Source organism: Corella eumyota, chromosome 1 (assembly GCF_963082875.1).
Source record: "Corella eumyota chromosome 1, kaCorEumy4.1, whole genome shotgun sequence".
Classification (NCBI taxonomy): domain Eukaryota; kingdom Metazoa; phylum Chordata; class Ascidiacea; order Phlebobranchia; family Corellidae; genus Corella; species Corella eumyota.
The window spans coordinates 16,523,059-16,536,923 of record NC_137490.1 but is presented as its reverse complement, the minus strand read 5'-3'; the positions used below and the strand labels follow the sequence as shown (position 1 = coordinate 16,536,923).

General features: G+C 30.3%; 5 protein-coding genes across 5 annotated transcripts; 2 read left to right on the top strand and 3 right to left on the bottom strand.

Annotated features, from left to right (window-relative positions):
* Positions 1 to 110: 110 nt before the first annotated feature.
* On the bottom strand, positions 111 to 3,386 carry LOC145748881 (large ribosomal subunit protein uL3-like). Its single transcript, XM_082564992.1, has 8 exons — positions 3,339 to 3,386; positions 2,490 to 2,682; positions 2,119 to 2,287; positions 1,640 to 1,775; positions 1,196 to 1,382; positions 1,005 to 1,124; positions 644 to 786; positions 111 to 446 (listed from the first exon to the last, which is right to left on the bottom strand). Exons 1-8 carry the CDS (start codon positions 3,339 to 3,341, stop codon positions 168 to 170), a joined length of 1,230 nt encoding a protein of 409 aa, XP_082421118.1. The 5' UTR covers positions 3,342 to 3,386; the 3' UTR covers positions 111 to 167.
* Positions 3,387 to 3,770: 384 nt separating this feature from the next.
* On the bottom strand, positions 3,771 to 7,853 carry LOC145746408 (protein phosphatase 1A-like). The gene is made up of 5 exons (XM_082564695.1): positions 6,955 to 7,853; positions 6,742 to 6,859; positions 6,370 to 6,496; positions 5,904 to 6,045; positions 3,771 to 5,726 (listed from the first exon to the last, which is right to left on the bottom strand). Exons 1-5 carry the CDS (start codon positions 7,795 to 7,797, stop codon positions 5,724 to 5,726), a joined length of 1,233 nt encoding a protein of 410 aa, XP_082420821.1. The 5' UTR covers positions 7,798 to 7,853; the 3' UTR covers positions 3,771 to 5,723.
* A 1,311-nt stretch (positions 7,854 to 9,164) lies between these two features.
* On the bottom strand, positions 9,165 to 10,852 carry LOC145746419 (protein lin-7 homolog C-like). Its single transcript, XM_082564704.1, has 4 exons — positions 10,682 to 10,852; positions 10,396 to 10,548; positions 10,026 to 10,235; positions 9,165 to 9,749 (listed from the first exon to the last, which is right to left on the bottom strand). Exons 1-4 carry the CDS (start codon positions 10,754 to 10,756, stop codon positions 9,585 to 9,587), a joined length of 603 nt encoding a protein of 200 aa, XP_082420830.1. The 5' UTR covers positions 10,757 to 10,852; the 3' UTR covers positions 9,165 to 9,584.
* Positions 10,853 to 11,127: 275 nt separating this feature from the next.
* On the top strand, positions 11,128 to 12,023 carry LOC145748946 (oxaloacetate tautomerase FAHD1, mitochondrial-like). The gene has a single exon (XM_082564996.1). It carries the CDS (start codon positions 11,221 to 11,223, stop codon positions 11,878 to 11,880), a length of 660 nt encoding a protein of 219 aa, XP_082421122.1. The 5' UTR covers positions 11,128 to 11,220; the 3' UTR covers positions 11,881 to 12,023.
* On the top strand, positions 11,954 to 13,864 carry LOC145748930 (uncharacterized). Its single transcript, XM_082564995.1, has 2 exons — positions 11,954 to 12,242; positions 12,379 to 13,864. The coding sequence occupies exons 1-2, from the start codon at positions 12,078 to 12,080 to the stop codon at positions 13,222 to 13,224; spliced, it is 1,011 nt and encodes a 336-aa protein (XP_082421121.1). The 5' UTR covers positions 11,954 to 12,077; the 3' UTR covers positions 13,225 to 13,864.
* The last annotated feature ends 1 nt before the right edge of the window (position 13,865 follows it).

The following is a 13,865-nucleotide window of genomic DNA, read 5'->3' as shown; positions in this document are numbered from 1 at the left end:
GTAACTCTGATACTCAGGTTTTTAAAATACCAGAGTTTGGCCGACAAGCCATAAAAACAAGAATTGTCAAATATCAGCATTAGAAAAGTAGGCTCTAAACAAACTGTAAGAATCTTTAATTTTTAGATTTTATTCCACAACCAAAACTACATAAATAGAGCAGTAATTTAGGAAGTGGCTGCAGCAGCAGCAGCAGCCGCAGCTGCCAATCGATCCTTCTTGAGAGGCCCCATAAAAGCTCTCTTCTCTTCTGCTGTCTGGAAACGGCCGTGACCAAATTTAGAAGACGTATCGATCCATTTGAGGTTGATCTTTTCAAGAGCAACTCGTTTAGTGTGAGTGATCAGTGATTTACGAAGAGTAAGGACTCTCTTTTTGGGTCCAATACAACATCCCTTGATCATGACAAAGTCGTTCTTCACTTCACCATAATGAGGAAATCCTCCCTAAATCGAGAAAGCTAAAAGTTGACTTTTTTGTAAGGTTGATAAAAAATAAATTTTAATTTTCTAGAAATGTTTTATCAGAAGGAAGGCAGCATTGGTTGTTTCAACATTAAATTCAGGTTACCCGCGCAACGGGTAAAACAATGCGTCTCATCATAATCACTTTCAAGAAAATTAAAAAAAATATAAATATTTACCATTGGGGTGATGCTCTTGTCTGTAATATCAGTCTCAGTCGAAGCGTTGTTCTTGATCAGTTTTCCACCTTCCTTGTGAATTCCAGCCCCGATTCTGTAGATCTTCTTGTTGATCTCGGTTCTGTGATGATAACCTTTCTGACCTGTGATTAACAAAAAATATTGTAAAAATCTAAAAAATTTGTTGGTTGCAACATGAAAAGAAAAATTTAAATGTTTTATCAGAAGGAAGGCAGCATTGGTTGTTTCAACATTTATTTCAGGTTACCCGCGCAACGGGTAAAACAATGCGTTTCATCATATTTCAACGATTGTCAAAAATCTGCTATTTTAACAGTTTGCCTAAAATAACAATTCAAACCTGATCTAGCAACCGAGTAAGCTACTCTAGCGGGATGCCAAGCTCCAATACAAGCAACCTTTCTTAAACCTTTGTGGGTTTTTCGGGGCAACTTCTTGGTATGCCAACGAGAGGTAACACCTAAAAATTAAACTTCAGTAAATAAAAAAACTATGAAGTTTGTTATCAAAGTAATAAAAATCTTAGTTTACCTTTTTCTCCATGTCCCTTATTGACACCAATAACATCAATCATCTCATCTTTGCCAAACACACTTGCCACTGTGATGGGTTTTTCCAATAAATCACGTGCAAAATCAACCTTTTCGGGAACACTTCCTCCGTTTACTTGGATTTCCATGATGTGAGATCTCTTCTGCTTGAGAGGCAAAAGTTTCATCTATAAAAGAATAAGAATTTTTTGTAAAAATAATTGTTAATTTTTTTTGAAGTGTTTAAAGATTTTTATTTTTTTAACATCAGTGAAATGCAATATGCGTTCAGTGCATTAGAATAGTTAGTAATAATGCTCGTACAAGAGGTGTCAGTGCAAATCATCACTTGAAAAAAATCACAATAAATAACAATCCATTTCAGGTTCAATTCTAGTGGAAACCTGTAAAATCAATCATTAAAATATAAATTTGAAACACAAACCTGGGTATGAGCAATAACTCGAACGACTGAGCAGTATTTTTTGATTTGGTTAAAATCGCGATCAATCTGCTTCTTACCATCCTCGTCTTGCCACTTGCGGCACGATTTGGTGAAAGCCTTCTTCTTGCACGAATACCTAAGCAAACAAATCGTAAACCAAAATTGTCTCTTCGATATCAACCGAGAGGAGACAGATTTTGGAAAAATGCAGGCAAAGTGGATGGGTTTATGACAAATGCAAGTTTTTACCACTTATATTCCTGCCATTGTATAGCTCATCAGCTTTGCTATAACATGATAGCTATACACCGAGAGGAGCAAAGGGTAATTTAATTAAAAAATAAATAATAATAACCTAAGTTACATTTTATAAAGTTGTCAGATAAATATTAAGACAATCAACATTATTATTTCTGACCGCCCGTCTGGTTTATCATCATTCAAATTAAAAATTTAACCACGTATAACAACGAACATACCAGTTCTTGTAGAATCGACGTTTGCACTCGTCACTCAAATGCTCAGCAAAAATTGTTTTAAGGGTTCTTAAACCACGTGGGGTGTCGATGTAACCAATCACACCAACAGCAATCATGGGTGGAGCCTCAAGGATGGTAACAGCATCAACAACCTCTTTCTTGTTAATCTCTAAAAGTCAAGTTGACCAAGTTAAGATAGTAAAATTATTTTAGGTTTTTATAAATAATAATCAAATAAGCCCCATACTGTTGTATTTGAAAAGATTACAATGTATTTAAAAAGATTACCGAACATGCTAAGTGGGTATACATATAAATATAAAAAAAACATAAAATGCAATATTAAAGACTTTATAGACATTTTAGCTTACTTGAACCAGGTCGGTCAGCTTCCCTAACAATGTGAGTCATACCGGCTTTGTATGAAATAAAAGCGGTTAAATGACAAGGTTTTGATGGATTGTCCTTGGGGAAAGACTTAACTTTTCCACGATGACGGGCAGACCTTTTTCGAGGCAGAAATCCCAAAGACCCATGCCTGGGGGCCGAAAACTTTCTGTGTGACTAAAATAAATTTAGGGTTAATAGTTTTTTATGTAACAACTACCAAATGTAAGTAAAACTTGCAAAAAAATGCTGCAAATAAATATTAGCATTTTTTAATTCCCATATTAAAATAGTTCTTAAATGCCATGTTGGATCAGTATTGTATTTGTATTAAATAAAAAATTCTTGTGCGTTCACACTGTCCAGACCAAAACATTTAGGTGTTTTGTTTTTTATACTCTATATTTGTGATTGCCATAAAATTTTTCTAAACCCCAAATTATTTGCATGAAATCTACAGGTTAAATTAGAACATGTAAGAATATTAGTTAATAAATTCCAATAAAAACCTTTTAAATCGCATTAAATACACGTATATAACCTATAAAGGAAACTACATCCCTAAACTCTGTTTTTGCAATTAATAAAATGTTGCAATTAGGTGCGATTTAACATCTCCTAATTGAATTATTATTATTATTGACAATTAATTTACAATTTTTTTTTACACATAAAACGTTCCTACAAAATCAGTTAAACAGTATGTTTATGTGGTTAAGTGGTATAACAATGTATTGCTTTTAGTATTGGATAAATAGTAAAATTAATATAAACTACATCGTAATTTAACAAAAATGTTTAATTAAGTTTTATAGCAAGTAATATTAACTCACCATGTTCGCCGCCAAGTATTATCCAAAAGAAGGAACACGTGAATTCTATGCCGTTTTACGTCAAGTTTTTAAACTCACAGCAGTCGTTATTTGTTATCCTCGATTCAAATTCTCATGTTGTTTTACAAATAAATAAATAAAATTACATTTTTTTATCAAACTGGTTATTTTTGTAATGGGTTAAATTTCCATATTTAATAAAATGAACTGTTACTTTTGCTTGATAACATTTTGAACGTTCTCGTTTTCAACCTCAACCATTTATACTATAACAAAACTTTAAAACCTTACAATTTCGTAAAACTTCAATCGTTTATGTTTGACTTTATTTAAAAAAGTCTTGTTTATTGCTTTGACTATCATTTGCCTAAGCTTTTTTCTAAAGAACAAATACTTCTTTTCTGTATCAGACAAAAAAACACTCCAAGGTGATAGTGATTTCCAGTGGATTTTTTTAAAATCGTAAAGCGTCATCAGAAATCACACAAAAAACACGCTAAATAGTAATTTCTATAAGTATCAAAGACTGTCGGTTATTTGGTAACGATATTATTGTGTACAAGCGCATAATACACTAACAATTGGCATTTAAAAAATTATGTTAAATAAAAAAACAATTAAAGATAAATGAAAACAAAATTTGAAATGCAACAATCAGAATGATTTTTACAATTAGAAGTGAAATAGTTTTTAAGCAAAATAAGAAAACTAATTTAACCGACAGCTTTGTGAATTACAGTTTCTAAAATTGCGCTAATAAACAATAATCACACTTGCGCCAATTGCGTTATAAAACAACACAAACTGAAAAAGAATTAATTGTAAAAAAATTAGCAAGTAAATAAGAAAAGTTAAAGACGTTGTAGAATTTTGAACAGAAGACTTTAGAGTGTTCAAATATACTTAAAATGTCAAATAAATCTGGTTTAACGATTTCTTTATATTACATTGCGACAGAAATAAATTTAAAAGTGTAGACATAAGGGGGTAGAGTAAACAAATCTTAATGAGAATTTAACAAACTTTTTTATATATAATACCAAAGATTGAAAATTTACCAACGAGCAATATCCGTTTCAAGTGCTAAGTATAATGCATAAATTTTGACTGCTTTTATGCTCAAAAAGGTTACAAAAGTTAAGTTGCTGTTTTTATGGGGGTTATTTTTGCTTGTCATGTGACATTTTTGTATGGAGAAAGGTGAGCAATACACAACTGCACAGGTATATTACAATTGATTATAAAATGTCACTTTTTATATTAAATTGTTTTGCGCAGTTGGTCAATAAATGTGCCAAAGCAAAGTTTTTTGTTAGGTTCTTTCCCAAATTGTGAATAAAAAAGGAAATTTAAAGTCAGTTTCAAAAAATTTAAATTTTAAATTACATACATAGCGGACCAGAAGTATATAAAACTATAGCAAAAATATAACAAACTATAAACACCGTCATTATTTGGATATCAATCCACATGAATTTTAGTAATTATTTCCATGCAAAAGAAAACAAAACAACAATTATTACAACATTGAAATGGGCCCAAAACAGAGGCCAATACCAGAGGTTATCAAGCCGTAAAATTTTTTTGAAAAACGACACAAAAATAGAATTAGGATAGAACTTAATTAATCATCCTATATTATACAGTGACAACAACATTTATGTGCTTACTAAAATTAACCACGACCTTTGTATGCCTAATCATTAATTAGCATTGCATACAAATATGTCATGTTGCCCACATGAATAAAAGTTGGTCAGCCTATTCAAAATGTAGATTGATTTTTGATAGCGGATCTTTTATGTTTTGATTAACAAAATTAGTATTTGTTTTTTAAAGGTATAACAAGAATTAAAACAACATGGTTGTTATGATATGTGGCATAATTTGAAATCATAATATATATAAACCTAAATCCCAAAGCCTGAATGCCAAATTATTTTTAACAAAATAAAGAAGTTAAATTTTCATTACTTACACAATCTATGTAAGTGATTTTATGCCAACAAAAAAGAAGAGGTATTAAATTAAGTTATTAAATTTTGATTACCTGCTTAAAAGTTTTTTTTCAACTCAAAAAACACAAAAATGTCACTGTGACAGTGTTTTTAATTTTCAAAAAAACTCATTACTTAAAGATAGGCACATGAAAAAATAGAACTACTAAACCTGCTCGATTTTAATTAAAGTTGATCACAGCATTTACACAAAACACTTAAAAACATGGAACTGCAAGCTTTTCATTTCTCCAAGATGATGTGGCTCAGAGAGTAATTTTAGGCATAAAGGTATGGGCTAAGTGCATCAAGCACAAATGCCACAAAATTTCATGTTTTTTAGAGTCCGAGCTAGATTGGCCATGCTTTGCAGCAAATAAATCCAATGTTACTAAAATAAATTAGAACCGAAATTAATTTAAAAACTTTATAAAAATGTAAAAAAATTCATAAAAGTTAATAAAACAAAATTTAAATAAAGATCTAGTAAAAAAGTTAATTTATATATTAACATGATATAGAACTGTTTTTTTAATTTTTAGGATTTCTTATTAAAAGCATTTCTTACCTCCATAATATCTTCTTCTTGTTTTTCTTGCTGTTGTTGTTGTTCAGAAAAAGAAGATGTATCTATATCATTTCCTATTGAGCCTCCATTCATGGCATCATCAGGACAAATTTCATTGTAAATCTTTTCTAAAAAACCCCGCCTACAACAAAATCGACATTGGTAAGTTTTGATTTGTATGTTTAAATTTTTTTGTTACAACAACCCAAGTAAACCTGTTGTGTTTAAAAACTTTAAATAGAATAAATAATTTATAACTGTAGCGAGGACTTATATAATATTTTTGTATTGGAGAGAACTAAACAGATACATTAAAAAGTTGACAACCAGAAACCTATTTGTGAATTAATCAGAAATTCTCTAAGTAACAAAACTATTTTTTTTTCAAATTGTCCATGTATAACCAAGTGTCTTCTTTTGTGCTTTTTTAAGGTACATAATTTTAACCTAAAAAGATGCAACCTACTTTGAGTATATTCCACCACCAGGGGGAAGTCCAGTTATTTCTTCTTCCCGGCCGATTAAAGTTTGTAAAACATAGGAAAACTCCATTTCTTCCTCTCCTCTATTAGTCTTAATTTCCGTACAAATTTCTACAAAAAAATTTTAAAAGCAAACAAAATTTAAAAAAAGTAATTTTAAAAACTAAATATATATATATATATAAACATTCAATAAAACAATGAACACAAGCTGGAAGTATTTAAACAAATATATATGAACTTAAATATGTCGTTCAGCAAGGTTTTCTTTAAAGTAACTAATGAATACAGTTAAGCTTATCTAAAGGCAACTATTTCTTGACTAACTCAAAAACCTAAAAATTATTAGCATTTACCTTTCATTAAATTTGTTAGATCGCTGTCCAATTTGGCTTCAGCTTTTTTTGCAACTTCAGTCGGTTTTTTGATGCAAGGAAGACCCAGTAGAACAAGAGTCATATTATCCCTACTTCCCTGGTGACACAAAAAAATGAAATATATAAGTCAAGTAAATCATTTTTACAACAACACAATTTTAAGATTATTTGTTCTATTTAAAAGTTATTTACCTTATTTAAACTCATATCCACAACATCGTTGCAAATATCTGTTAAATTTTCAGAGAGTTGTAACCTTGAACATAAATAATCACATAATTCGCCATTTGTTGAAACATCAAAGATGCCGTCGCAGGCTAAGACAATAAATTCATCTTCTTTTGGAATTCGCTCAACAGCATCAACATCAGGAAGAGGTGAAACTAACTGTTCCACTGGCCCCATATTCTCAACATTTTTGTATTCATAGTCACCTAGGGCTCTCGATACAGCAAGAGATCCATTTACCCTCTGGATCATTACACTTCCCCCGGCTTTTTGAATACGATCCTTCTCTAATGGATTATTTGGTTTATGGTCAGCTGTGGCAAAATGCACTTTACTTTGCCTACATAAAAACGCCCTAGAATCCCCGCAGTTAATAAAATAGTACCGCGTTGGCGAAATTAAAACGCACACCGATGTTGAACCACTTCGATCAACACCATTTTTTGAGTTAATGTTTGAACGCATATGAGAATCTAAACTTAAAAAAGACTCCTGGATGGCAGACTTAATATCCTCCACTTTTTCAACCTCATCTTTGTTTTCTATAAGTTTTTTAAAGGTTGTATGTTCAAGGATAACTTTTAAAAGGTTTTGCGAGGCGTACTCGGCTACTTTTGCACCAGCATGGCCATCAAATACTGCAAAAAATGACCATTTTTGTAGACCCGACAGAGTCAGTTCTGCAGTGTGACTGTCTTCCATGTCCACTCTCCATCCCTGCATGCTACTAACTGCATACTCCAGATTGTTCCCATTACCTTTCTCATTTTGTTTTTCAGTCTTCGGTTTGTCAAGAAAGGCCCCCATTAGGTTACAATACAGATTTTAAAAATGTGAATCTAAAATAATTTGTAAAACCACATTTAATTAGTGATTAGAATAAAGTAGAATGAATAATTTGTTAAGGATACAAGAAATCATAAAAAAATACCAAAAATTAAAACTGAAACAGAGTGCTTGATAAACTGCAGATCCCACACTTGACGTTTAGTATCATACACACTGTGCCACATTAACCTTAGGTTGTAATATTATTTACTATTATAATTTCCAAGTCTATTAATTTTTCAGTTCCTATTAGTAAAACATTAACTGGTCTGGTCATAAAACAACAACGTTTGTCAGAACAAAAAAGAGTATACGCCTAGCTATGTGTAACTATTACAATAATCTTACGAAACCATATATCCCAATAAAACTGTTTTGTTTAAAATAGGAAGGATTCAATGCTTGATTAGGTAATTAGGTTGTTAGAGCGAGAGACGTTTAGTTCTTCTTTTTTATTACAAATAAAATTTCGACTCGACAACAACGAAAAATATTTCAACAGATACGAATTGTAGCAATTTAATACGTTTGTTGATTGCACAACTACGTGAAACTCGAAACTTTTGATTTTTAGCCTAAAACTTAACGTCATTTTAAATTTAACTGAGATCAAAACAATGAGTGATACATTACGTCATGCTCCAATAATTAAATTGTGTAAATTGCGCATGCCCAAACGGTTTTTTGTTGGGTATCCCGGATGTTAATGATGTAATGTATGGTATTATATAAATAGATTCCACAAAATAGAAAAACATATTCAAAAGAATACGTTTTGTTGAATTGTATTACAACTTACTTGTTATTTTCCTTATAATACATTATAAGAATTTACAACCATCGAAATCAAAGGCCACAATCGTTTAAACACTAAAATTTGTGAATTAAAAGTAAAACGCGGTTATCGAAAAATTCACGAGCACGATGCGTTAGCATAACAAGGTTGATTACCATAACAAAAAATTTTAAACTACATGACAACAAATAACCTGTATAAAAATAAGTGATATACTTTGATTAAGCAAAAATTAAGATGAGCTAACAACGCAATGGAAAATTAGTGGAATTTTACATCACATAACCTACCCAAATAATAAAAGCATGTAGCCCTTTAATTATATACTATTAAAAAGATCTTGAATTACATCGTAAATGTTGTATGTTAACTTTTTAAGTTGATTAATTAAAAATTAAAATTTAACTATATGTTAAAACGTTTTTTTTTAACTTTACAACCTAGAGGTAGGCCTACAATTGTGTTATTTAGCATTGTAAAATTAGTTTTTGTGTAATAAGTTTTAATACAAAAAAATCATTAAATTTAATATGTTTGGCAACAAACTAACATGTTTTATTACCCACACAAATTTATAAAAGGAAAGTAGATTAATAAAAAAAAACAAAACACATAAAATGTAATTTTTTAAATCAGTTCAAAGTTGCACTTACTTGTCATTAAGCATATTTAGGCATACAAATATAGATTATTTTAAAATAGCTTTACTGTAATATAGCAGAATATATACACCATTAAAAAGTATGATTATTTAAACATAATATATACACAGAAATATAATATAACTTTAACTTAATTAAGCACCATTCATAAAATAAGTTTCGTACCAACGAAAGTAACAGAATAACAGGATTATTATTGACAAACTACTGTCCATAAAAGGAAGTCTATTTCAATTTTTTTTATTTGAAACATGTCACTTTGAAAATTAAATTGCAGAAATATTTTCAAAAGGGTTTTAAAAAAGTTTTCAACCAGAGCTATGCTGCTGTTGCCTTCTCGACAATCTCATTCTTTCGAATCGATTTTCCATTTCTTCTAAAACTTTCGGGGTGTATCGAACAACTAGTTTTACATTATTTTCTGCAGCTTTAAGTAAGTCAACAGCTTTTTCGTGGCATTCACCTTCAACTGACTGAAAAAATTTAATTAAGAATTATAGAATGTGACAATAAGAAATAAATAAACTTTAAAAAATCATATTGACTTACATGCCATTTAAATTTAAAAACAACAAAAATGTTGGTAGGCTGGTAATAAAATATAATAAGTTAATATTCTCAAATATTTCATTTTACGATTTAGTAAAATTATTCAAACATTGGGCTTTTATATTGGCCATTTAGTAAAATAATAATTGTGCAAAGTTATAGTCAAGCTTTAATAAACAATTGATTACAATTATACTTACGACTCCATTAACGGAAAGTAACTGATCTCCACGTTTCAATGCACCATGTCTATCAGCCACACCACCAGGAATAATGCGAGATATATAAATTGGAGAGTTTTGCTCCTTGCCCCCCATAACATTAAATCCCAAACCTTCCTGAGTTTTAGGTAGTTCAATAACACGAGGATGGGCGTGCCCTTCACTAGCTGCAAAGGCAGCTACAGTTGCCTTAACATATAAAATATATTAAAGTAAAATGCATGTGTATGTGATTAAATAATAAATAGAAGAATATTGCACTGCTTAATATTAAGTTTTTTTAAAGTAGTGCAAAGAAAAATTGATTTTAAATAACAACAGTATAATGACTTAAAAATATAAGTTTTACTTTAGCAGTTGCATTGGCAGCAATTTCAGGACTACCAGTTATGTCGACAGTTTCGTAAACATGCTCATAAACTTCACGAACTGCTTGTAGAAAATCACTTTGCAACACAGCTTGTAGTTGCTCTAATTTTTGTGTAGGTACTTGACCACCAGCCTAAAAATGTTACAATAAATAATATTAAGAATTTAAAAACTATTTTTTTGCAATAAAAAATATAACTTTTTATATTTAAAAAAAATATATAACTTTTTTTTATATTTAACTAGAAAAAAAATGTAACATGTACCTTCAAGTTTTCTATAAGTTCACATGCCCTGGATATGTCCCGTTCTAAAGTTAAGGGCTCTGAAGCTGTTGCCATTTTACAAAGCACTTTTATTTTATGCCTAATTAACGATCGTAATTTTTAACAACGCCAACGCCTGTTGTGAACTTACGAAGTTAAACTAACGAAAACAATCTTAGTTAACAGCTGACCGAAAACCTAACCCGTGACCTAACTGTAACTTTTTTAATTTTGCAAACTTCTAAAAATAAAATAAAAACAATTTATTATATTATTTCATTGCATACATTGCATTTGTTTATAATAATTAAATCTATTGCGATAATAATAGAATAATAAATTTCATTTTAAAATATAAAGACTGAAAAGGTACCGGATATTTCCAGTAAGGGCCCGGAATACCTATTTTTGTTTTGTTTTTGTTTATTTCTTTTGCCGGTGTATGACTTATTTGTAAATATATTGTAAGCCTGTTTAAAAGTTTTTGTTTAGCTAGATTATTGTTATTAAAATTAAAAGTTTTGTGATAAAACAACAAAATGTCTGTTACAAAAAGTCTTCCAAAGTTTTGGGAATGGGGCAGAAAGGTGGTGTGCGTTGGTCGCAATTTTAAAGATCACTGCGCCGAATTAAAGAATCCTATTCCCAAAGAACCACTCATATTTCTTAAACCAACATCGGCCTATGTACGCGAAGGTCAAGATATTAAGATACCAAATGGTTGCTCCAATGTTCATCATGAAGTTGAATTGGGAGTTGTAATAGTGCATGGAGGATCTAATATTGAAGAGGACAAAGCGATGAATCATGTTGGAGGATACGTGTTGGCTCTAGACATGACTGCAAGAGATTGGCAAGATAAGGCAAAAAAGGCTGGAAAACCATGGTCATTAGCAAAGGGATTTGATACATCTTGTCCAATTAGCTCCTTTATATCAAAAGATCTCATTAAAGATCCACATGATGTTACATTATGGCTTAAAGTTAATGGAGAAAGTCGACAAAATGGCTCCACCAATAACATGATATTTTCCATTCCCTTTCTTATTAATTACATAAGTCAAATTATGACGTTGGAACCAGGGGATGTTATATTAACTGGGACTCCTGAGGGTGTGGGACCAGTTGTGGTGGGGGATGTTGTAAACTGTGGGATTGAGTCTATTGTTGATATGAAATTTAATGTTTCAGGATCTTAAAACAAAACATTTAAAAAAAACTTTTCATTTCATGTAACTAATGAGGTAATTTTTAAAAAAGTGCCAAATTTTTTCCACTAACTTTAGTGCACAATGCTTAATTTAAATTTTTGTATTCAACATACTAACTAAATCTTTATTCTATAAAAGGGATAATGTATGAATAGGTTATAAATGTTGTTTAACTTTCATGCAACATGACTTACAATCCATATGAAGGAAGGGAAAATGTTTCAGAGACAAAATTTAAATTGAATCTTCCCCCTGATCTAAAAGTAACGAAAACCGAGTTGGAAATTAATGAACCAGAGCTTTCAAAACTTTTCCAAGAATTTTACATCACAACACCCACAACTAAACAGGTATTAACATATTTATGATTTATACATAAAGAGGTGGATTAGTCATTTTGTTTTTTATTGTAGGTCAGTTCAAAATAAACTTATTCGTTTGAAATATATACTTTTTAATTCGTATTAATACAAAATTGTGTTACAGGTAAAGAAAAGTTACCACATCACTGCTCCAAAAAAAGCCAGCAATAAATTTACTTTGAAAGTTGGAGACCCAATCAAACAAGAAAGCAAAGAAGAGTTTTCGTGGGAAACTCCCGAGTCATGCAACCACCCAAGCCGGACGAAATTACAAATTTCCAAACCACAACTAGTTCAGAATCCAAAAAATGTCACATTTTCAAAATCCATACCAAAAATTAAAAACAATCCTAAGAATATAACTATCAGTAAGGAAGGCCAGGCCGCATTTTCATCAAAGAAGGCTAAGATTTCGTTTATGTGGTCCAAGCCCATGCTTGCAACTCATACAGAAACTAAATTTAACAAATCAAATCCAGTGTTGTCAAATAAATTATCTTCAATTTTAGAGAAAAGTTGCCCCGAGTTATCAAACAAAATTGAATCTACATTGCTAGCTACCATTCCAATTCTATCCAACGAAATTGAAAGCACTTTGGAACATTCAAAGCCTGAGTTATCTGCAAAGATACCTGTTATTTTTATCCATAACAAACCTGATTATTTTAACACTCCAACCACGTTGAAACATTCCATTCCTTTGATTGACCTAAGAACAGTTGAGATTGAGCATAGTCTTCCTATTATGAAGGTCTTGTATGAAATACTAGAACAAAGTGTTCCAGAGATTGACATTCGCTACACTGATATTATTCACCCTCAAATAGAAATGGCATCAAGAGAGTTTGAGTTAATTAATCCCAAACCACTTCTGGATGCGCGAGAGGAAGTTTTCGAAATTGCTGTACCAGAACTCTTGGATGTGCCTCAAGAATTTATCATTAACCCTCCGGAGTTATTTGTAGAATAAAAAATTGTCATTGGTTAAATATATTATTATTTTAAATGTTGTGTTATTATGTTGAATTTGGCAATATTTTAAAACCGAAATAGCATTTAAAATTTATATTGTAAAAATTGCTTATTATACTAATTTAAAAACAAATCTAGCTCATTGTTCACTAACTATTGCTTTCATTTTTCCGATTAAAATTTCTTTAATGTTTTGTATCTTTTATGTGAGTAGTGTAGTCAGTGCCTTTTGTGTAGTTTAAATAAATGTTATAATATGTAGTATTGCATTTTTAATATTGCCATTTTGCCTTTAAAAAGTGATCATGATATACTTTTAGTTGAACTCAATCCTTAAGATAAGAAACTATGTTATAATAGTATATCAATTGATTCATGTTATCGAATCTATTTTATTGCATATCAAGTTTTTTTTAACTTAGCATTCTATGCAAGATATATCCTTAAAAATAATGTTTTTTTCTTAAAAATATACAAAGATATATGTGAAGATTGAATTTTTTATATATTTGTTAATTAATATTAATATGATTGTTTTCCTAATGCCTTAATAATAAAGCCATTTTTACTAAGGGTAATATAAGCATTTTTGATTGAAGTGTTATTTTATGATTAATAGTGCACTTTTTAATGTATAGG